At 51.4% G+C, this 21,254-nt stretch overlaps 1 protein-coding gene across 7 annotated transcripts; it reads left to right on the top strand.

Moving 5' to 3' along the window:
- The first annotated feature begins 157 nt into the window (after positions 1-157).
- Positions 158-20,316, top strand: INPP5B (inositol polyphosphate-5-phosphatase B). 7 transcript variants are annotated; one of them, XM_053399174.1, is made up of 22 exons: positions 158-591; positions 705-775; positions 1,136-1,233; positions 1,603-1,632; positions 2,391-2,507; positions 6,708-6,810; positions 7,679-7,849; positions 8,338-8,439; positions 9,161-9,275; positions 10,319-10,435; positions 11,310-11,497; positions 12,477-12,588; positions 13,102-13,211; positions 14,547-14,682; positions 15,269-15,379; positions 16,016-16,178; positions 17,165-17,400; positions 17,739-17,855; positions 18,199-18,283; positions 19,089-19,216; positions 19,338-19,449; positions 19,810-20,316. In XM_053399174.1, exons 1-22 carry the CDS (start codon positions 535-537, stop codon positions 19,932-19,934), a joined length of 2,604 nt encoding a protein of 867 aa, XP_053255149.1. In that variant the 5' UTR covers positions 158-534; the 3' UTR covers positions 19,935-20,316. The 7 variants fall into 7 exon arrangements, with proteins under 7 accessions (XP_053255149.1, XP_053255150.1, XP_053255151.1 ...); XM_053399175.1 differs by lacking the exon at positions 1,603-1,632; XM_053399176.1 differs by having other exon boundaries at positions 167-775.
- Positions 20,317-21,254: the final 938 nt, after the last annotated feature.

Here is a 21,254-nt window from a genome sequence, read left to right as displayed (position 1 = left end):
CTTCTCAGGCGGCCACACTATGTACTGAGGGGCGTGGGGGGGCCCTGCACCTTCCAGGGGGAGCTGGCAACATCATTTTAGGGAAGTGGCAGTCTGGCAAGCTGCGCTGCAGCAGACGGGGCGTGTGGGTGTCTAGCTTCGGCGAGTCCGTCGAGCAAGGAAAGGGTTTGCAGTCCGGGCAGCAGCCGCTCCGTGGGGGGAAGGCCGGTGGCAAGAGCCCGGAGCCGCCCTTCCCGCGGCTCGTCGGGGCCTGGGAGCGCCCATGCGTCGGCGGCCTCCTTCTCTCGCATTCCTGCGCCCGCCCGGGAGGCCGGAGCCGCCAAGGCAGCCGCGGCCAGGCCGGAGGCGGGACCCGTCTTCTCCCCCCGCCCCGCCGTGCTCAAGGAAAGAGGCCTGCAGGCTCCAGCGCCGCCGCTTCCTCCTCGGCTCGGTTCCTGACGCTCCCCGGTTGCGGCGGGGGCTGCCGGGTCCGGGCGACCCTCTCCCTCCTGCAGCAGCAGCGGGGAGTGCCGCCTGCTCCGCCTTCCGCGCAGGATGGATCAGTCAGTGCCCATCCAGGAATCGCTCTCGGCGGGGGAGACCTGCCTGGTCGTATCCTTTGGGGTCCGCCCCGGGAAGGACCCAGCGGGGGGGCGGGCAGGGTGGGGCGGGGGTCGCTCGCCACTCCGGCACTTTCCGGCCCCTTCCTTGACCTCCGGCTGCAGGCGGTGCAGGGGCTCCTGGCTGGTGGGGAGAGCCGGCTGCTGGGCCTGGTGGAGAGCCACGGCAAAGCCATGTAAGTCCGCCGCGCCCGGCAGGTGGGACAGATGAGACAGGTGAGGGCAGGAGCCGGGCGTGGATTGGAGGAGGCGGGTCTCTTCCTTCCTCCCGCCCCTCCGTGCGGCTGCGGCTGCTGCTCCTACTTTCCCAGCTCCTCGGTCTCGCGCGGCCCCGGAGAGGAGCAGGTTCTCGGGAGCGAGCGGAAGGGGGCGCTGGGGATCCCAGGAGGGGGCCGGGGGAGGTGGGCTGCGGAGGGAGGAGCGGGCTTGGGACAGCAGCATCTCCGGGGTGCTGAGACGTGGTGGGCGAGTTGCTGGTGCCACGATCCTGGTCTCTGATGGAGAGGGCGCGGGGTCTCCCGGCTCTGTCTCCGCAGGATCTGCCTGTACAGCCACCGGCGCATGGCCATCACCGCCGAGGACGTGCGCCTGGAGAAGGTCCTGCTCCTGCAGGAAGGCTTTGCCGTGGAAGAAGGTGAGGGCTAGCTCTCCTTTGTGGCTTATTGACTTCGTTGCCGCATTCCTCGACAGGGAAGGCTCCGCTGCCTCCTCTCCCCCCCCCCCGCCCCACGCGACTGGGGCACTTGAAATAACCCACTTGAGTAGGAGGAATCCAGGACGAATGATCCCCCAAAGAGCCAGGTAGTGGATGCACTCTTTGGGGAACGTTGTCACCCGTGTTTCTGTCCCTTGGTCACCCCTGCCCCAGATAATGAATAATCATTGACCAGGCCTTATGGGGGGGGGGCTTAGGGGCTTAGCCGCCTTGAGTCCTGGGCTAGGAAGAAGGCAGGATACAAATAAATAACTAAAATAATAAAAATAATAATTTCTCCTTTGACAGTGGCCGGGGAGAATGACCTGCACATTGTAGGTAAGCATCTGCTGTGGTTCTTGTAAACAATGATTCCCCAGAAGTGTGATGGTGCCTGCCCTTCACTTCTTGGATTGCTTCACTCACTCCCTGGCAAGCAGAGCTGTGAGCAGCACCAATGGGGCCATGGATTGTTCTCCACACTACACAAATAACCATACTGTTGTACCTGGGAAATGCTACAGCATTCACTGACTGGGCAAAACACAGGCCCAAGCCAGCCAGTTCCCACTGAGATGAGCTCCTCTGCTTGCTTCGTTCTGCTTCCACTAAGTCTTTGTTTCTTATTTAATTTATCTCTCCCTTCCTGCCTCCTGCCTTCCTCCTGCCCCACCCTCTCTGAATTCTGAAACTTCACTAACCACACACTTCAAAGCCAATCTCTGTAACCCATGTGGGCTGAAATATTGCTTTTTGAAAGATTAAAACTTGCCTTGCTTTTGTGTACTAGGCACACATGTGGAGCTTTGCCTGAAGGTGCTGCCACTGATCCCCACTGCTGCGTCCATATGTATATTGTTCATTTTATATGTGTGCATGGTGCCCTTCAATACATATATTTACATGGTCGATTATGGGGAACGCGAACGATGCAGCCATAGGCTTCTGGGTAGCTTTAGCTGTGCCCAGGTTTGTCCATGCTGCTGCATGGTGGGGCAGCAATAGGAGTGCTCCTGCAGCTTATTCTCCAGAAATGCTTCTCCCAAGGTCAGCCCACAAAGTTGTTTATGCTGCTCTCCTTTCTCCTTCTCCTATAGGCTCTGATGTCACTGTCCAGATCATCTCAAGTGACGCCAACTTGCTAGTGCAGCTGCCTTTTGGTTCCCAGACACAGACTTTCTTGACAGAGGTCAGGAAGCGCTGCAGCCCAGCAGGTTCGAGACTCTGTTGCTGATGGGAGGACCTCAAAGTTTGGGCTACATTTGATTTTGCAAAGGACTGGAGTGGGGGTTAGTGTTGAAGTCCTGAGGCTTGTATGGGAGCTTGCCACAGTGACCAATTCTTTAAAAGGCTTCAAACCACCATATACTTGATTGTCACTGATGCGTTCCAGTGCAGCATTTCATGATAAGAAATATGGTCTGGGCTTCCAAGCCCCGGGCTTCCCTTGGTCACAGAGCTTGGCAAGGTTAGAGGAGCCTATGTTGTGCAAGTAGTCTAACAACCCATTGAGGAACAGCTGGAAGTATCTTGGTCCCTGCTGCTGGCAAGGGTGTTGCTTGGATCCTCCTTGTTACAATAGCTCCACTGTTGTTACAAGGCTGCCTAGTTGTTTGCAGTTCAAAATGCTGGTTGTGACCATAAAACCCTATATGGCTTGGGTCCAGGCTATCTGAAGACTGAATCTCCCCAAATTAGCCTGCCTGGGCTTTGAGATCTCCTAGGAAGGCCTTTCTCTCAGACTCACGACTTTCACACGCCTGTTTGGTGAGGACAAGAGGCTAGCTTTCCTTTCGCCAGCAGTTAAAAACTTTTTTGTTTTGACAGGCCTTTGGCCACTAACTGGCTGTTGTGGTAGGGTTTCTGAGCGGTGGTGTGTGTGTGTGTTTGTGCGGTTTTAAATGGTTTTAAGTGGTTTCAGTGCTGTTTGTAATAGGGTTAGTTTTTAATGTCTGTATTGATTGTTTGTGCTTGGTTATACTATATATGTTTTAATTTATGCTGTGAGCTGCCATGGGTCCTGCACTGGGAGTATAAGTCAGAATATAAAATAAACAATTAAATCCTCTGCCTGTGAGAGGATGACCTGGAGAGAGCAAGTAAGCAAGATGCATTTGTCATGGTGGGACAGATCCGGTTCTTGCTTGCTAGTGCAATGGGGCCTCTACCAGATGCTAAACCCCCTCTCCGGTGTCACTCTAGGGCAGGATGGCAATAAGACAGCAACAGACAGTTAAGACAACAAGAAGGAGGAATCCAAACTCTTTCTATGTGCTGTTGTAGTTGAGTGGAAGGACTAACCAGAAAGAGAGCCTCCGAAATATATCCCAGTGCAGCACAGTGGGTCTTTCTACCCTCCTCCTTCCATTAATGGGGTCCTCCTTCTCCGTAATTTATTAATTTCATAAAATTTACACACTGCTTGATTGCAAACAACCTTAAAGCGGTTTACAAAAAAATAAAAAACACAACCAGGATAATGTTATAAATAAGAAGCATTAACAACGATAATTTAAGACTTAATAGAAGTAAAAATAACTATAAACAAAAACAGATTCAAACTCACATAAGCTTCATGAATATCTGGGTAGACTAGTCTAAACAGATGTTTTTAGCAGGTGCTGAAAATAGTAGGGTGAGGTTGCCTGCCTCATATCAATAGGCAGGAAGTTCCAGAGTGTAGGTGCTGCCACACTAAGATATTGAATTCTTACAAATGTGGAACGGGTATTATTATGAGGCATCTGTAATACAGTGGTACCTCAGATTAAGTACTTAATTCGTTCCGGAGGTCCGTTCTTAACCTGAAACTGTTCTTAACCTGAATGTGCGGGTCGTCAGCGCACACGCAGCTTCCCAAAGCATGAAGGGACCGGTCCGCTTGCAATGCGAGAAAACGCTCATTGTGATGGTCATGACCATCAACGATGAATCAAGGCATTTTTAGCCGCGGCAGCGCGAGGCGAGGGAGTCCGCATCTTGCCAATCCTCCTGTGGGGGCGCTGCTGAGCTCCGCTGGGCTGATCTGGATCCGCTCCACCCTCGGGCGGGGGCGTTTCTGGAGGCGAACCCCACTGTGATTGGCTGAGCCGAGCGAAGGGTGTGGCCTGGTGGGCAGCCGCTCCTGGGATTCAGACCGGGCGATGTGCGCTTCTTGGCTGCGGCGCGCAGGTAGGAAGAGGCGCGCGCTGAGGACTAGGCGCTTGATCGCGACTTGGGAGGAAGAGATGGCCCGCCGTTGCCTGCGGTGGCCGGCCGGCTGGCTAGCCTACTGGCGGGAAGCTCCTTGGAGCGGGGGGTTCTCCAGACTGTGCCCTACCTCGCAGGGCCGTTGTGAGGGAGGCAGGGCCGCCGCCAATTGCATCGCCTGGAGAGGCGGCAGCAGGTCCCGCCCATACTAGAGCCCGGTTAAGAGAAGGAAGAAGCTGCAGCCCTAGGCCAGCCCTGCAGGTGCTGGCTGGGCGGGGGCAGCCCTGAGGCGCGCCCTCTTCCTGCTGCTCCGGGCTACCCGCCTTTTCTACCGGCTGGCGCTTCTTCCGCGCAGGCAGCTACTTGGGAGGAGGAGGAGGATTTCACCCTTCTACTTTGGCTGCATTTTCCACACACCCAAAGCGGCTTTTGCCCTGCCTGGAGGGATGGAGAGAGCCGGGCTCCTCTGCAGGGAGGAGTCGGGAAAGATCCGTTGGCCCGGCGGCAGGAAATCCTTTGGCGGCAGACAGCCGCCTGCCCGCCTCGGGTCCCTGGTTGCTCCTGCAGCAGCAGCAGTAGCACCTGCTGGTTCCTGGCTGGGAGCCCATTCCGCCTGCGGGGAAAATGTTCTGTGGGCGCGGTGGGCTTCAGGGCTAAGGGATCCCCCTCTCCAACACTTTCCTTCTCTGCCCAAGCAGCCCCCACCTGCTGCCTGGCGATGCTCCATGTGGAGGCAGGAAGCTCTTTGCAATGTTGCAATTTCAAGGCTCTTTTCCCCAGTCCCAGGCACGGCTGGCTTCAGGCTTTCCTGGTGGGTGGGGGTGGTGCAATCCCCCACCCCACCCGATGCTCCTGTCTGGCCTGGGCTTGTCTGCAAGGGCAGCAGCGGTTGGGCTGCTTCTGGCCTCAGAGGAGTTCGGCTGGTTTCTCTCCCTCCACCCCAGTGCCTCTTCCTTTCGTCATCCTGCAGAAAGTGGATTACCAACAGGAGCGGATGTTGCCGTTTCAGCCAAAAGAATATAGAGATGTTGAAAGTGGAGCTTACTCATAAACACTTGATCCGTAGTCTACCGAAAGAAAATTCTTTACAGACAGTATTCTTCATTTTGGACACTGGGATGTTGGGCTTTAGGAGGGAGCTTAACCTGCTGTTTAAAAATGTTCAGGGTTCCTAAAGCATTAATCAGAACTCAGTTTCAAATATTCAAACTTCTGAAGTTTGAAGGTTTGCTAAATTGTGACTGTGGTTGCACTTCTTTTTCAGTACCCTGGAAGAGCCCCCCCTCCCCAGTATGTGGATCCATTGGTTCCTTGAGCTTTGAAATGTGACTTAAAACAAAAATACAGCACCATCAAAAGCTCAGTATCTAGGAATGTAAGAGATTGTGAGTGATTGGTGTGTCCGTGTGCTATTTGTGGACTCAACCCCCCCCCCATGCCGCTGAATCACTTTAAATGTTTCTGGCTTTGCTCAGGCAGGCTTATCTGGTGCAGAGAGGGTTGCAAAATGGGCAGCTTTGCCTGCACCCCGTGATTTTAATACTCTACTTCTGGCCTGGAAGAAACAATGTGAAAAACTGCTAATAACACCATTGGCATTCGGATAATCTGCTAATAACACCGTTGGCATCTGTCTGTCTCGGGAGCTGATGGAGGGGTGTGCTTTTGCAGGTGAAGTCAAAGACCACTTGTAATTAAGTTCTGTAGTCTAAAAAACCAGTAATGTGAAGCACAGATGACATTGTCGTTTTTCTGGGGCACGTGATTGTCCTGCTGCCTGCTTTTCAGACTAGTAAGGGGTGGCAGAGAAAAGGTGGCCTTTGTGTAGGACCAGAGCATTAATCCCTTGGAAAAGGCAGGAACGAGAATTTGGATCTGGGAGGCTACCATTGGCTATGCTGGATTCTCTTCCCTAGCCCACAGGGCTCACTGCTTCTGCTCTCATTGTGGCCTGTGGCTCTGATCTGTGCTAAAAGGCAGCTTTCTCGCTTTCCTCCCAAGTTCTCCCTTTTGCTATGTTCATCTTTTTCCGCTTGGCCATCCCTGAGACCAACTGTGAGGAGCGCAGCATTCTGGCAGCCTGCCCTTCCCCCCACCCCAAGGAATGGTGAAGCCGAGATAAGGAGGAGCCTCCTCCTTCTCTGAGAGTCAGCCTTGGGCAGGCTGAGATTTCCCAGGCACTGGTCAGAGACAGACAGCTTTCATGGGCTTCCTTTCGCTTCTAGGAGTTGCTGGGAATGAGGACCCAAAGCAGAAAGGGAAACAGCCACCAGCTATGAACCAGATGGGCAGCACAAGTGGTGCCAGTCCTGCTGCTGCCGTCCCCAAGTAAGTTGAACATGACAGCCACAGCCAGCCTTGGAAACATGTAATGGGGTCAGAGTGCCTCTGTGCCTTTTGCTTCTGGGGTTGACGGCTTGGATTGCAGTTCAGAGTGTCTTTTTCTCAGGCAGACTTCCAAAAGTTAACAGGAGCAGAACCTCCCTGAAATTTCTTTTACTATCCCTTCCTTCTCGCTTTATAGCAGTGGTTCCCAAACCTTTTTGAGCCACTGGCCCCTTGGTTCTATAAAGGGCATTATTCAGAATAGTGGTTTTCATGACCTAAGGAAGATAATAACATAATAATAACACACAGTAACAATTGCATATTTATTCATAACCCAGTTAGAACTAATTCAGCAAAATGAATGAACTTGATCTGGTGTTACCGACTTTTCTAAGTCTGATAGTCATTTGCACCTGCAGCACTGCCCCCCCCCGCCTCTTAGTACCCCCTATGCAGGGAATCCCACAGCCCCTCAGAGGGCACCACTTTGGGAACCACTGTTTTAAAGAGTAACCTGCCTGACATGTGCTGGGCCACTCCAAAGTGCCAGATAAGACCCTGTATCTAATGGGGGGGGCAGTCCTCACCTGTCCTCTTGCAGACCTGTAAGGAGGGCAGTGGTCCTGTCTTGAGGATGCAACACTTGTAAGTGTAGAACAAAGTGGGCTTTTCCTTCTGGCACTGACTTGGCAGTGAGGGGGAGGCATTTGGGCTAGTGTTGCAGCCCCACTTCGGCCCTCCTTGTGCCAGCGTGGGGCTCCTGGCTCCTCTTTGCTTTCTGCCAATAGCAACAACACCTGAAATAAACCAACCCCTGCCCCCCTCCCCAATCTCCCTCCCTCCCTCTGCCCTTTCCTCTCATTTCCAGGCCCAACAAGCCCAAGAATGACATCACCAGCGAGATGGTCCGGTCCTCCAGTGTGCTGGTGTCAGAGGAGATGCGGGGCTTGTCCATGCAGACCTTTGGGCTGAGAGACACCATCATCAAGTCTCAGCTCCTGCAGAAGGAGGACGAGTACACATACCTCCAGGGCTTCAAGTAAGGGTGATTCTGAGAGAGCAATGCCGCATGGTAAAGGCAGCTCCACGCTTCCCCCAGGGGATTCCTTGAATGACACTGAGCCTTTTCCACCACAAATGCACAAGCCCCTTGGCTATTTGCCTACTAAATTTATTTATTTATTGCATTCATACTCCACCTTTTTCTCCGGTGAGCTCAAGGCGGGATAGGTGCGTGTTTCTCCCCTTCCTCATTTAATCCCCACAACGACCTTGTGAGGTAGGGTTTGCTGAGAAGCAGTGACTGGCCCCCAAGGTCTCAGTTTCATAGCTGAGAGAGGATTTAAACCCTGGTTTCCCAGGTCCTAGACCAACACTTTAATCATTGCACTACGCTGGCTCTCACTCGGGTGCCAGGGCAGCTGGGCCTGGGTGTAGGAATGGCAGTGGGCTTTCTCCTCCTCCTGTGCTGGTGGGGCAGAGGTGGTTGGCAAGATCCAGAGCAAGATTTTGTGTGTTTCCTGGCAGGTTTTTCGTGGGCACGTACAACGTGAACGGCCAGTCGCCCAAGGAGACTCTCCAGCCCTGGCTGAGCCACGATGCCGAGCCCCCAGACATTTACTGTGTGGGGTACGTGTGGGGTGCTTCTTATCCATTTATTGTTATGTTTCTCGTCCACCTTTTATCTCCTCCAAGGAGCGAAAGTAACATGCATGGGTCATCCCCTCCTCATTCTGTCTGTGCATCAGCCATGCGAGGTAGGCGAGCCTGAGAGGCAGTGACTCACTGTCAGGTCACCCGGTGAGCTGGGTGGGAGGGATTTGCACCTGCCATCCCCTCCTGCCCTAGTCCTCCTCCTCCTCCTCCTCTTGATGAGCATTGCCCACTTGGATACACGTGTGTGAGCACTTGAACACTTGGATGCCATCTGGTTTAATTGACCCTTCATCTTTCTGCTTCACTAGGTAGAGGAGGTCTCTTGCTCCCGCAGTTCCTCGCAGCCACAGGAGGCATTGTTGGCCACCAACCTAGACTGCTTTAAAAGAGAATTGGACAAATTCATGGAGAGGGTTACTGATGGCTATTAGCTTACAATGGCTAGGCTCTGCCTCCACAGTTGGACGCAGCAGTGCTTCTGAATACCATTTGCTGGAAACCGCAGGAGGAGAGAGTGCTCTTCTTGCGCTCTATTCCTGCTTGAGGACTTTCCATGAGGGCATCTGGTTGGCCACTGTGAAAAGAGGATGCTGGACTCTATGGGCCATTGACCTGATCCAGCAGGTCCTTCTTGGGTTCTTCTCCATGGAGGGAGGGTATGCCCCTAGCTCATGGTTTGCTCTCTTGAATGCAGCTTCCAGGAGCTTGACCTGAGCAAAGAGGCCTTTTTCTTCAATGACACGCCAAAAGAAGAGGAATGGTTCAAAGCTGTGACCGAGAGCCTTCACCCGGAGGCCAAGTATGCCAAGGTGAGCTGGCTTCGGCTGCTGAGAGGGCCCAGTGAGGACCTCTTTCTCCCTGAGGCTCTTCTGCCCCTTCACGCAGCCCTGTGTGTGTGTGTGTTTGGGGGCGGGATGTTCTGCAGAAGAGGTTAATGGCAGGAGTTGGGGACAAGGGGACTCTGCTTCCCTGTGAAGGGCTGTAAAAGAGGGGAAGGCAAAAAGGGGCCTTCTGCAAGGATGGGGGGGGGGGAATTCCATTTTCCTTCCAGGGCAATGTGGGCAGCAGCCAGTGAGGTCACACCTGGCATATTGGCAAGCTGGAACATTAGCAGAGGGCAACCAATAAAGGGCATGGAAAACAAGCCTGATGAGGAACAGTTCAGGATGTTTAACCTGGAGAAGAGGGGACTGGGAGGTGATATAAGAGCCATCTTCAAATATCTGGAGGGCTGTCACATGGAGGATGGAGAAAACTTGTTTTCTGCTGCTCTGGGGGTAGGACACGAACCAGTGGACTCAAATGACAACAAAGGAGGTTTCGACTGAACGTCAGGAACTTGAGAGCCTGTGTGGTATAGTGGTTAAGAGCGGTGGTCTCGTAATCTGGGGAACCGGGTTCGCATCTCTGCTCCTCCACATGCAGCTGCTGGGTGACCTTGGGCCAGTCACACTTCTTTGAAGTCTCTCAGCCCCACTCACCTCACAGAGTATTTGTTGTTGGGGAGGAAGGGAAAAGAGAATGTTAGCCGCTTTGAGACTCCTGAAGGGGAGTGAAAGGCGGGATATCAAATCCAAACTCCTCCTCCTCCTCCTCCTCCTCCTCCTCCTCTTCTTCTTCTTCTTCTTCTTCTTCTTCTTCTTCTTCTTCTAGGAAGGACTTTGATAGTAAGGTGGTGGAGTCTCCTTCATTGGAGGTTTTTAAGCAGAAGTTGGATGGCCATCTGTTGGGGATTCCTAAGCTGTGATTCCTGCATTGCCGGGGTGTGAACTAAATGGCCCCAAGAGGTCATTTCTCTACAGACCTGTTATTCTATAGCCTTTGTGTCTTTGTTTCCCTGGTTAACATGCAGGTAAAGCTTATCCGGCTTGTTGGGATCCTGATGCTGTTCTACGTCAGGACTGAGCTCGCTGTGCATGTTTCTGAGGTGGAGGCCGAGACGGTTGGCACGGGCATCATGGGGAGGATGGTGAGTATTCATCACCCTCAAACTGGGGGTGGGCAGGGGAGAGTCTGCTGTTGCCATTCTGGGGCCACCCAGACCTCTCTCTGTGAGAGCCTTGCAGGGTGGTGCCCCCTCATCCTTTCTGGGGTGTGATGAGGCTGCTGATGATACCAGCATCTCATCTGCTCTTGCAGGAGATGGACATGAGGGGGCCTCTGGGCTTTGTTTGGCCTGGGTGCCAGGCTCCCCTGCAGAACATGGGCTGCATCTGGACCCTCGAAAGGTTTTGAGGGGTCCCAACTCAACCCCACCTCCACTATTTACCAAACTTAAAAAAAATTCTAAAAAAATTGTTACTATTATTGCATTTATATACCATTCTTCTGCAAAGAGTTCAGTGTGGTGCGAACACTTCTCCTTTGCATTTTATTTTCACAACAGCCCTGTGAGGTAGGTTAGGCTGAGAGGCAGTGACTGGCCCAAAGTCATCCAATAGACTTCGTGGCTCAGCGGGGATTCAAACCCTGGTTTCTCCCTGATCCTAGTCTGACACTGTAACCACTCTGACTCTGCACTATCTGCTCCTGTGGGTCCTCTGCAATGATTCTGTGATGCCCAAAAGTTTTTGTGAGTCACCAAAATTTCTCATTTAATTAAAACTTGGCCATGCCCACCATTACGTAGTTTTGCTTTAGCCCCTTGGCCCCCAAAAGGTTAACCACCCCCTGCTTCTTAGGCCCTCTCTTTGCACCTTCCTGCTTGCTTCAGAGAGGTCTTGGCTGGTTGCTTTGGAGTCTGTTCTGCCTGCTCCTTCCATAGCAGGCAGGGAATAGAGTTGCCACCTTCTCTCTCTCTCCCGGCTCCTCCTCTGCTGCTTCTGCTTCTGCTGCGAATGAAGGGCAACAAGGGGGGAGTGGCCATCCGCTTCCGGTTCCACAACACCACCGTCTGCTTCGTGAACGCCCACCTGGCAGCCCACACCGAGGAGTACGAGCGGCGGAACCAGGACTTCCGTGATATCTGTGGACGCATGCAGTTCTGCCCGCCAGAGCCAGGCCTCCCACCCCTCACCATTGGCAAGCACGAGTAAGTGGGGGCAGGGGGAGGGAAGCAAGTGGGAAAGGATCCAGCCTCTTCTGTGAAGTTGTGGAGCAAATATGGAGACTTGGCTTTATGGGTTTGGGAATAATAATAATAATTTTATTATTTGTACCCTACCAATCTGAACTGTGTATTTTGTTGTCTTCTTATGGTATGTCTCCTCAGGGCCTTGTCTCTTCTCTTCACCCCCCCCCACCTCACCCCATTTCCCTAATTTTTAATATTTGTTTGGCTTCACGTAAATTTGATTCTATTACCTACCATTTCTTTCTTTTTAAAAATGAAAAGCAGTTTAGGGAGTGGCTGCTTAACCCCATTCCTTCCTGCCATTTTCCCTTTCAAAGTACAACCCCACCCCATCATGCATGGTGTCTTTCTCCCATGAAGGAGGGTGTTTTGGATGGAGAAACAGCTGGAAGGAAAGGGATTCGGCAACAGCAGCCCTCCCTTCTTGTGCTCATAGACTTCTATAGTTGCTTTTCATTTGCTTTTGGAAAAAGCCTCCCCCAGGAGACAGTTGCATGTATCTGCTGTGTAGTTTGGTTGTTCTGCTTATTTCATCAGCCAAGACAGTTTGCCAGTGATGGGAGTCCTCTGGACTACAGTTCCCATCATCCCTGGCCTTGGCTGTACTAGTGGGATTTGGAATCCAACTGGAGGGCTACAAAGCAGCTCTCTTTGACAGCACTGTAGTCTGCTGCCTGTCTTCCACCTTCTAGCTATGTGAGGTGGCTTCAAGTCTAGGACTTGTGTGAAGGATCATCTGTTTCCCAGACCTTCTGGTGGTCACTGATTTGCTTCCAAGTTAGTAGGAGGAACTAGGAAGCTGGGCAAGGAGCTGGCAACATCTCTTCATTTGCTGGGGTGACACTGTGCATCCTGGGGCTACGTGGCTGGGAACAGGAGCTGTGAAGAGCCTCAAGGGTGCTGGAGCCATTTCCTTACACCAGCGCCTCCCTTGCAGTGTGGTCTTATGGCTGGGAGACTTGAACTACAGGCTGGAGGAGCAGGACGTGGAGCGGGTGAAGAAGCTGGTGGAGGCCCACGATTTCGCCACCCTTTATCAGCATGACCAAGTATGTGAGGGAGCTTTCGGTAGGCAGGCGAGATCTGCCTTCCAACAAGGGTCAACCTTCCAAAGAGAGAGTGCAGAGCTCTTGCAGCATTCATGGGGCCAGGGCAGGTGTTGGGGAATGCTACTCTGTTGCTGCAACTGGTTCCAGAAAGTGGCTAGGAATGGCTGGGGAATCTTTCAGCTACAAGAGTCCCTTTACTTCTCCTTTGAATAAATATTTTCATTAAATTTTTGAGAAATCTAAGCAAATTTAACAAAACACAACTGGACTGTTATTCCATCAAGACTGAAAACAGTCCCAGTGAGTTCCAAAGGAGCCTTAAGACATGTAGCATAACCAATCAACTATTTTGCTCTACTAAGTCAGGAGTTCTAATGGACATGGTTGGCCTGCATCAGGAGGCAGGATTTGCTGCAAGAAAGCAGGAAGGGAGGCGTGGACAGTCCCGAGGGAGGCTTGGGTTCGAAAAATGCTTTGCTGCTCAGTTTCACCTCTCCGCTCTTTCCTTCTCAGCTGAAAAAGCAGATGGAGGCCAAGGCGGTCTTTGAAGGCTTCCTGGAGGGAGAGATTTCCTTCCAGCCAACGTACAAATACAACACTGGGTCTGATGACTGGGACACCAGGTAGGCTTGTCAGGAGCGTCACAGCCATTTTGGGTGCTCTGTTCTTTGCATGTCACCATCTCTAACAGGGAAGTGGTGATGGTCCAGCCCAGAGGCTTCTCTTGTGCAGATGTTTCTCTGTAGCATCTGCACAAGACCAGACCAAAAAAACATGCATGCAAAGCCATTTTAACCTGTGAACTTATGTTTTGTTTTTTGTTTTTTAACATCCAGTTAGCAGCTCTTAGAATGCTGCTTTGGAGAAAAAAACCCTGAAATACACAAGCTAGTGATGGCCCCACCTCAGAGGGCTTACAAACTGGGGAAAGCACAAGCAAAATGTTCCCCTTGGCTTAATGCCGGCAAGGAGATGTGGCAGCCCTTCCCACCATTTTGAATGCTGCCATTTTTGGTTAGTACAGTGGTACCTTGGGTTACAGACGCTTCAGGTTACAGACTCCGCTAACCCAGAAATAGTACCTCGGGTTAAGAACTTTGCTTCAGGATGAGAACAGAAATCGTGCTCCGGCGGCGTGACGGCAGCTGGAGGCCCCATTAGCTAAAGTGGTACTTCAGGTTAAGAATAGTTTCAGGTTAAGAACAGACCTCCACAACGAATTAAGTTCTTAACCCAAGGTACCACTGTAGTTTAAGATGGCATGAAAGGGTGTATTTTACTGGATTCATCCCACGACGTGGGAGAAGTCATCTCTGTTTAGAAAGAGGCCTTGGAGATTTCTAATGCAGAAAGACTGCAGATCTAAAAATAAGCAACTATGAACTTTCGGTTACTTTTTATTACATGTTACTGTTATTTTTATGAGATGTTATTTTTTGTGGTTGTATTTTTAAACTAAGTTGTTGTTTTTTTAAAAAAGTTTTTAATGTAGTATTTTAAATTGTTGCAGTCCGCACTGAGATCTTGGAGTGAAGGGGTGGGTAATAAATTAAACTACAACAATAATGTCCCTGGACTTAGGAAGCTAACCTCTCCTGATATAGTTTACAGAAGCATTGTAATTTTATTTGGCAGTTACATATTTCCCTTTTGGGAGGTTTCCAGTGGGGTGCACTGTTCTCTTTCCAGGTTCATCCCATGTGGCTCTTAAGCCTGGGGCCGGTCCACTCACTCTCCAGAGCAGGTGAATTAATAGAACAGGAACATCCATGTGGAGTATGGGGAAGCTAATGGGGCAATGCGGACCACCATTCCTAGGACATCTCTAGAAACCGTCCCTGCAGACTTCAACTGTGGGCTGCCAGTGACTCCTACATCTCAGAAGATGGCAAGGCTTTGTTCTTGGGTTGAAAACAGCCGAAATGACCGTTCTTCTCCTTGCTTTGCCTCCCATGCAGTGAGAAATGCCGCACGCCAGCCTGGTGTGACCGGATCCTGTGGAGAGGGAAGAATATCTCTCAGCTGAGCTACCGAAGCCACATGGCCTTGAGGGGCAGCGACCACAAGCCAGTCAGTGCCATCTTTGACATTGGGGTAGGCATCCGCCTCCTTCAAGCCCAGCTGGTGTGAGAGCCTGGGGAGGGCTCCCGTCACTCTGGCTCCCTCCATTTTGCCACCCTCTCCTTCTCTTCCACAGAATCATAGAGTTGGAAGGGCACTCCAAGGGTCATCCAGTCCAACCCAGAATCCCAGCAACCTTGGCTAGCTCTGAAGCTGGCCAGACACTGTGCTGCACAAGGAAATGCTGCATCTTCCACCTTCACCCCCTCCCTTGCAAAAAACAAAATAAAATCTTGGGCCTCCTTTCTGTAGGTCTTTCCTGTGCACCTACCACATGGTGACATCTCTCCTTATCCGCTGAGCTTATACAGTCCAGGGGTGAAAGGGCTGGAACAAGGATTATGGCTGGTGTAAGCCAGAGGAGTGGGATTGCAGGACCCTTGATCACTTTGGGGGGGGGTGCCCCATGGGATGCGTTTGACAGCCAGCTTCCTCTGCAGCTTGCGTGTTGGGTGCTTAGTTAATATGGCAGGTGATGCTGAGGACTCCTCGGAGGGGGAACCTCCTCCCCTCTGTCTCTCCCCCCAGTGACCCTTCTGCCGCTGCATGTTCCATTCAGGTGAAGGTGGTGGACAAGGAGCTCTACCGCAGATCCTTCGAAGACATCGTGCGCTCCTTGGACAAGATGGAGAACGCCAGCATCCCGTCGGTCACCCTCTCCAAGAGGGAGGTAGGATCTGCTGCTGCTGCTGCCCTGGCCAGTGGGCAGGATCAAGAGGCTTGCTTCTGGAGATACAGCCCCACTGGGCCTGCTGGCTCAAGACCACGTATGGGGCACGGCAAGCTCGTGGCATTCCATATAACGAGCCTCCCAGCGGACCTCTTTCCCAAGCTTGCCGCTGGGACCTGGATGTTCAGTGGAGCTTTTGGGGGTCAAGCCCTTGGTTCATAGAATTGTAGAGTTTGAAGGGACCTCAAGGGTAATTTAGGGTCCAACCTCTGGCATGCAGGAATCACAGCTACAGAATCCCTGACAGCTGTCTGTCTGACCTCTGTTGGAAACCCCCCAATGAAGGAGAGTGCACCACCTTCCGAGGGACTTTGTTGCACTACCGAATGGCTCTTACCCTCAGAAAGTTCTTCCTAACCTTTAATTGGAATCCCCTTCCTTGTCCCTTGTCCCTTCCATTGGTTCAGGTCCTCCCCTCTGGAGCAGGAGAAAACAAGCTTGCTCCATCTTCCATGGAGTTATTTGAAGATGGCTGTTTTATCCCCTCTCAGTCTCTTCTCCAGGCTACATATGCACGACTCCCCTTTCCCTTCCCACCCTTCTCCTCCATGTTTGTGGTTCTTTCCCCACTCACAGTTCCTCTTCAAGGATGTGAAGTACATGCAGCTCCAGATGGCGTCCTTCACCATCCACAATGGGCCCGTTCCTTGCCAGTTTGAGTTCATCAACAAGCTGGATGAAGAAGCCTACTGCAAGCCATGGCTGATGGCAAACCCCAACAAGGGCTTCCTTTTACCTGGTGAGCTGGGAGCTCTCTGTCTTTTCATGGGGTTTTACCACTCTTCCTGCCTGATCCTCCCCCCGGGTGACAGCCACAGATTGCTCTTGACCAGCCCAACCTGATTCAGCATCCTGTGGCTGTGTGCACCTGTTCCATCCAAGGCCCTCCAAATATGCTCAGTTTGATTCAAGCTTCGGACAAATCTGGTTCAAAGCTCCAATAGCCACAGTTGCTCACAAATTAAAATATCACTTCATTGATCTGGAGAACAGCCATGTTTGTAGCAAGAACAGCAGAAGTCCAGCAAAAATTTAAAGACAGATTTATTGCGACACGAAGTACCTTTTGCATTTCACCAGCTGTCAGGGCAGGGAGGGCTCTGGGTACCCATGAGCACTCTGTCAGTGCCTTATCCAGGGACCCAGACAGTCTTCTGCCTGCAGTCTTTGCACTCACAAAGCAGCCACCCCTCCCCTTTTCTTGGAGATGTTGTCAAGTGAGCAGCTCCAGGCCCCTCAGTTTGCATTTATTTACCGGTATTTGCATTTATACCCCGCCTTTTTCTCCAAGGAGCTCTAGAGTGGTGTACATGGTTTTCTCCCCTTCCTCATTTAATCCCCACAGCAACAACCCTGTGAGGTAGGTTGGGCTGATTGGCCCAAGGTCGCCGGGTAAACTTGGTGGCCAAGTGGAGATTCAAACCTTGGTCTCTCCCAAGTCCTAGTCCAGCGTTCTAACCACTACACCACACTAGCTCTCAATTTATCCTTTGATGCCTTTGACACTGTGGATCCTGGTGGTGTTGACAGTGGGGCTGGGTGAGCATTTTGCGGGTTTGCTCCGGAAAGTTTCTTTCAGCAGGAGCTTGCTCATCTTCCATCAGGGACCTTCCTTGCAGGGATCCATCTTTCCTCTTCTTTCTCCCCACCCCACAAACTACATGTGGTTGTGAGATGCTTTGAGGCTCGGTGCTGTCCAACTGTCCAACTTCCTTCTCCCTGAAGATGCCGAGGTGACGGTTGAGTTGGAACTGTTTGTGAACAAGTCAACAGCAACGCGCTTGAACTCTGGAGAGGACCAGCTGGAGGACATCCTGGTGCTGCACCTCGACCGGGGCAAAGATTACTTCTTGCCCGTGTCAGGGAACTACCTGCCCAGCTGCTTTGGGTGCCCCCTGCAGACCCTGTGCCACATGAGGGAGCCCATCCAAGAGATGTCGCCAGAGGCCATCAGGAAGCTAGTGAGTTCTTATGGCCAACCAAGTCTGCTGCCCTTCATCCCAAAGATATTTTGGGGAAGTTGGCTTGGGAGGAGGATTGCAGACTAGGTGACTCTTTGGGGACCTTCCAACTCTGCTTCATGTGCAATGCTGCTTTGCAGAGGATGCTGCCTCAGACTACACAGTCCTTCCAATCCAGGACTGTTCACACTGACTGGCTATGGCTCTTCAGGCGGGGGGCATTCCCTGTCCTACCTGGAGATGCCATTGGGAATTGAGCTTTGGAGTCTTCTGCATATAGAGCAGGTGCTCTACCACTGGGATTATGGCCTTTCTCCAACCCTGTTGCTCCCTTCCAGGTTCTGCTGCCATTATGGTCAAGTGATGATGATGCCTCCTGGCCCGAGAAGCCCTTGGACATTCCTAAGGAGTTGTGGATGATGGTTGACCACCTGTACCGCAATGCTTGCCAGCAGGTTAGAAGGATGCCGCTGGACCTGAACTTCCTTTTGTGTGCTTGGCCTTGTTATGGGAAGAGGGAAGGATAGGAGCTTAGCTTTGGCAAAGCCCAGCAGGGGCAGGAGTGCTCATTAAATGCTGGGGAACGAACAGTATCTATGGTGCTTGCTAACTAACAAGGGGGCTTCTACACTGTTTGTGCCCTGGAGTTTGGCTGCATTGGGTTCATTGTGCCCTTGGGATGTGTGATTGTATTCATGGGTGCAGCTCCACAGGAAGGCACTTCCAGCAGATCTAGCAAAGTGAAACTGATATTTTTTTGCCTTCTTTGCCTTTTACTGTGGCTGCTCACGTTTGCAGGAGGACCTCTTCCAGCAGCCGGGCCTGAGGGTCGAGTTTGAACAGATCCGTGATTGCCTGGACACAGGGATGATGGATACGCTCAGTATCCTTGGAGGAAGTGTGTTTGAAACCGGGACTGGCATTATCTTTCTCTCTCCCACCCCTTGTAATTCAGTACAGTACAATTGCATATTACGCACGATTTCAACCATATGCGGTTGAAGGCAGGCTGGTTGAAATTCTACAAGTTAAATGCAAGCAAGGCAGAGGGCTTAAATGCTCTTGCCACGCTGGGAAAGCCTTCTAGTGTTTCTGGAACGTAACCCCTGCATAAGAGGCAATTGTACTGCATTCCCTTGTGGAGTCTGCTGATTCTCTCTGCAAAGTACAGTGGTACCTCTGGATGTGAACAGGATCCGCTCCAGAGCCCCGTTCGCATCCTGAAGCGAACGCAACGTGCGTCTGTGTGTGCACGGGTCGCGATTCGCCGCTTCCAGGTGACGTCATTTTGAGCGTCTGCGCGAGCAGCAAAACCTGGAAGTAATGCGTTCCATTACTTCCGGGTCGCTGCGGAGCGTAACCTGAAAACGCTCAACCTGAAGCTACTTCAACCCAAGGTATGACTGTGCATGTTTACCCCCTCCCTCCCTTAGCAGTTCAGCCAACCCGATCCCCATCCCAGCTACCTATGAACTGGGTTTCTGTGCCAGCTGAGGCAAACATTTCTCCCCCTGTGAATACCTTATTGCAGCTAGTTGTCATCTTGCATTTTTTTACTCCTCTGTGGTTGTGCGGCCCCCTACGCTGGGGCCTCCTTATGGATGAGTGGGCTTTCCCAGTGTCTCAGCATTGCAGCTGGCACTGGCCCCATCTTGGCGACTGCCTGTTCCTTAAACATCACTGGCCAGATGGCAGCAACCACTCGGTGGCGGAAGCTTTGCTGCTCTTCTTGGAGAGTCTCCCTGAGCCGGTCATCTGCTACACGCTGTACGACAAGTGCTTGGAGGCTGCTGACAGCCATGTGCTGAGCAATCAGGTGAGCCAGTAGAGGCCGGCTGCCAAAATGGGAGACATGTAATGCCAAGAGGCTGCCTGGTCCCTTGGTGGGGGAAGTGTGTTTGCATGCGTGCGACAGCTTCCTTCTCTGTTGTTCCCAGGTGGTTTCCACGCTGCCCAAGTGTCATAAAAACGTCTTCAGTTATCTGATAGCATTTCTGCGGGAACTACTGCAGCACTCTGTGAAAAACCACTTGGATGTGAATATTCTTGGTAAGAACTGATCCTGGCTTTGGTGGATGATCCTAGGATGAGTGAACTGGGATAAACGGGGTCGTGACCTATTTGATTTAAATGTTTTGGCATGTCACACACCTGACAGGAATGCAGCTCATTTAACTATGCCCTAGAGCAGCTTGTTTCAAAACATAGGTTGAGCCAAGTGGAGGTGGTGAGTTGGCATCTCAATTCCTGTGCATTTAATTATTCGGGACACCGTGCCAAAAAACCATCAGCTGGTGCGGTGGGCCTTGAGAAGGGCAGTCATCCCCCTTCATAGCTCCTTACATGGAACTCAGATGCCACTTATGTATGCAAACACTAATGGATTTTTTTATCATGTTTCCTGTGCAGGTAGCATATTTGGGGGGCTACTGCTCCATCCCCCTCCTGGTCACACCAAGCCAGACATTGCCGAGAAGCGGAAAGCTCAGCAATTCATCCAGCAGTTCCTCTTGCGGGAAGAGATCACACTGTGAAGGCCGAGGACTAGTAACTATAGGCAGGGCTTGTGTAAAAAATAGTTTTGTATATTCAGAAAATTAGATTTTGCAGTAATTGTGTTTTTTTAAAAAATGTAAAGACATGTACATACTTTTTAATTCTGGAGCACAGGTCAGGTGGGAAGAAGCAGCTGCTACTGTGTTAGCAGCACTATAAAGCACAGTGAGTTTTTATATTAAACCAGCAGTCAGTCTGCACACTGGATCTTGACTGTGGTATGTCATGTTTTTTGACAAAACAATGTCCTCCTTTATATGCCATTGCCTTAATGCTTAATCTTTGATAACCTAAATCAGCTACTTTTATAAGCAAAGAATGTAACATAAATATAATTAAACATTTTAACTTATTAACGTCCATGTTGCTTGCTCTCATTTTTAATCCAAGGAGGTGTCTGGCTTGGCAGCAGCAACACCTGAAGGGCGCCTTTGGGATCTTAACATAAGAGCATAGAATCTGCTGCATCAGGCAATGGTCCATCATGAGCATAGCCATCATGGCTAGTAGGCTTCGATAGCCCTCTGTTGGATAGAGATCAGGAGTGTGCACAAAGCTGGCTTAAAGCTAAATCTCTGGCCATTCAAATGCCACACTGGCTTCATGTCTAGTTCATGGCACTTGCTGGGAGCCTGGTTCACTCTTTTTGACTGGAGGGAGTCTGTTGATTCTCTGAATGGGGTTGGAGGCCCAGGAATGTGATCACATTTTGTGTTCTTACAAGGTATGAAGGCATCACAGCCAGGATCTGCTGCCCTGACTAGCAACAATGTTTGATGCTGTAACTGTTCTCACTTCCTCCTTTTCAGTCCTGCCTTCCTCCTCTTAGTGGGCTTACCCTCTGGCCCTCCTAGCCTAGAAAGTTTCCTGTGCCCCTCTAACAACCACAGTGGAGGGTTAATGGAACACGCAACCCTTCATAAATTGAAAGGAAGTGTGTGGTGGGGCTCTGAGGATGTGTGCGCAAGCCCCGTAAGAAGTGAGAGAAACATTTCTCTCCATTTTCTACACACTAAGCTATTGTGTCCCTTTCATTACCTCTTTCTTAAGTCTTCAATTGTTGCAAGCCTACTGCTTGATTATTTTGGCTGCCTGTTTCTGCCCTGCTTCCCTGGTGTGGTGATGGGGCACCTGCCAGGTTCTTTCAAGCAAAGAGCAGCCTTGATTGACTGGGTTACCACCTACACTGAGACTGGAGTGATAGGGAGTAGAATAGGCAACCTGCTCATTAACGAGCCTTTTAATTAGCAAGCCTCTAAGTTATCGAGCCTTCTCCCTGACTTCAATAGTACCTGCTC

The sequence above is a fragment of the Podarcis raffonei genome, chromosome 8 (genome assembly GCF_027172205.1).
Source record: "Podarcis raffonei isolate rPodRaf1 chromosome 8, rPodRaf1.pri, whole genome shotgun sequence".
Lineage (NCBI taxonomy): Eukaryota > Metazoa > Chordata > Lepidosauria > Squamata > Lacertidae > Podarcis > Podarcis raffonei.
This window is presented reverse-complemented; position numbering and strand designations above follow the sequence as displayed.

Bases quoted from the DNA above. Each gene is read 5' to 3' on its own strand.
- INPP5B (XM_053399174.1), top strand. From the start codon at position 535: ATGGATCAGTCAGTGCCCATCCAGGAATCGCTCTCGGCGGGGGAGACC. The intron at 6,811-7,678 runs GTAAGTTGAACA...TCTCATTTCCAG, and splicing joins CCTGCTGCTGCCGTCCCCAA to GCCCAACAAGCCCAAGAATG. The intron at 10,436-11,309 runs GTGAGTATTCAT...CTGCGAATGAAG, and splicing joins CGGGCATCATGGGGAGGATG to GGCAACAAGGGGGGAGTGGC.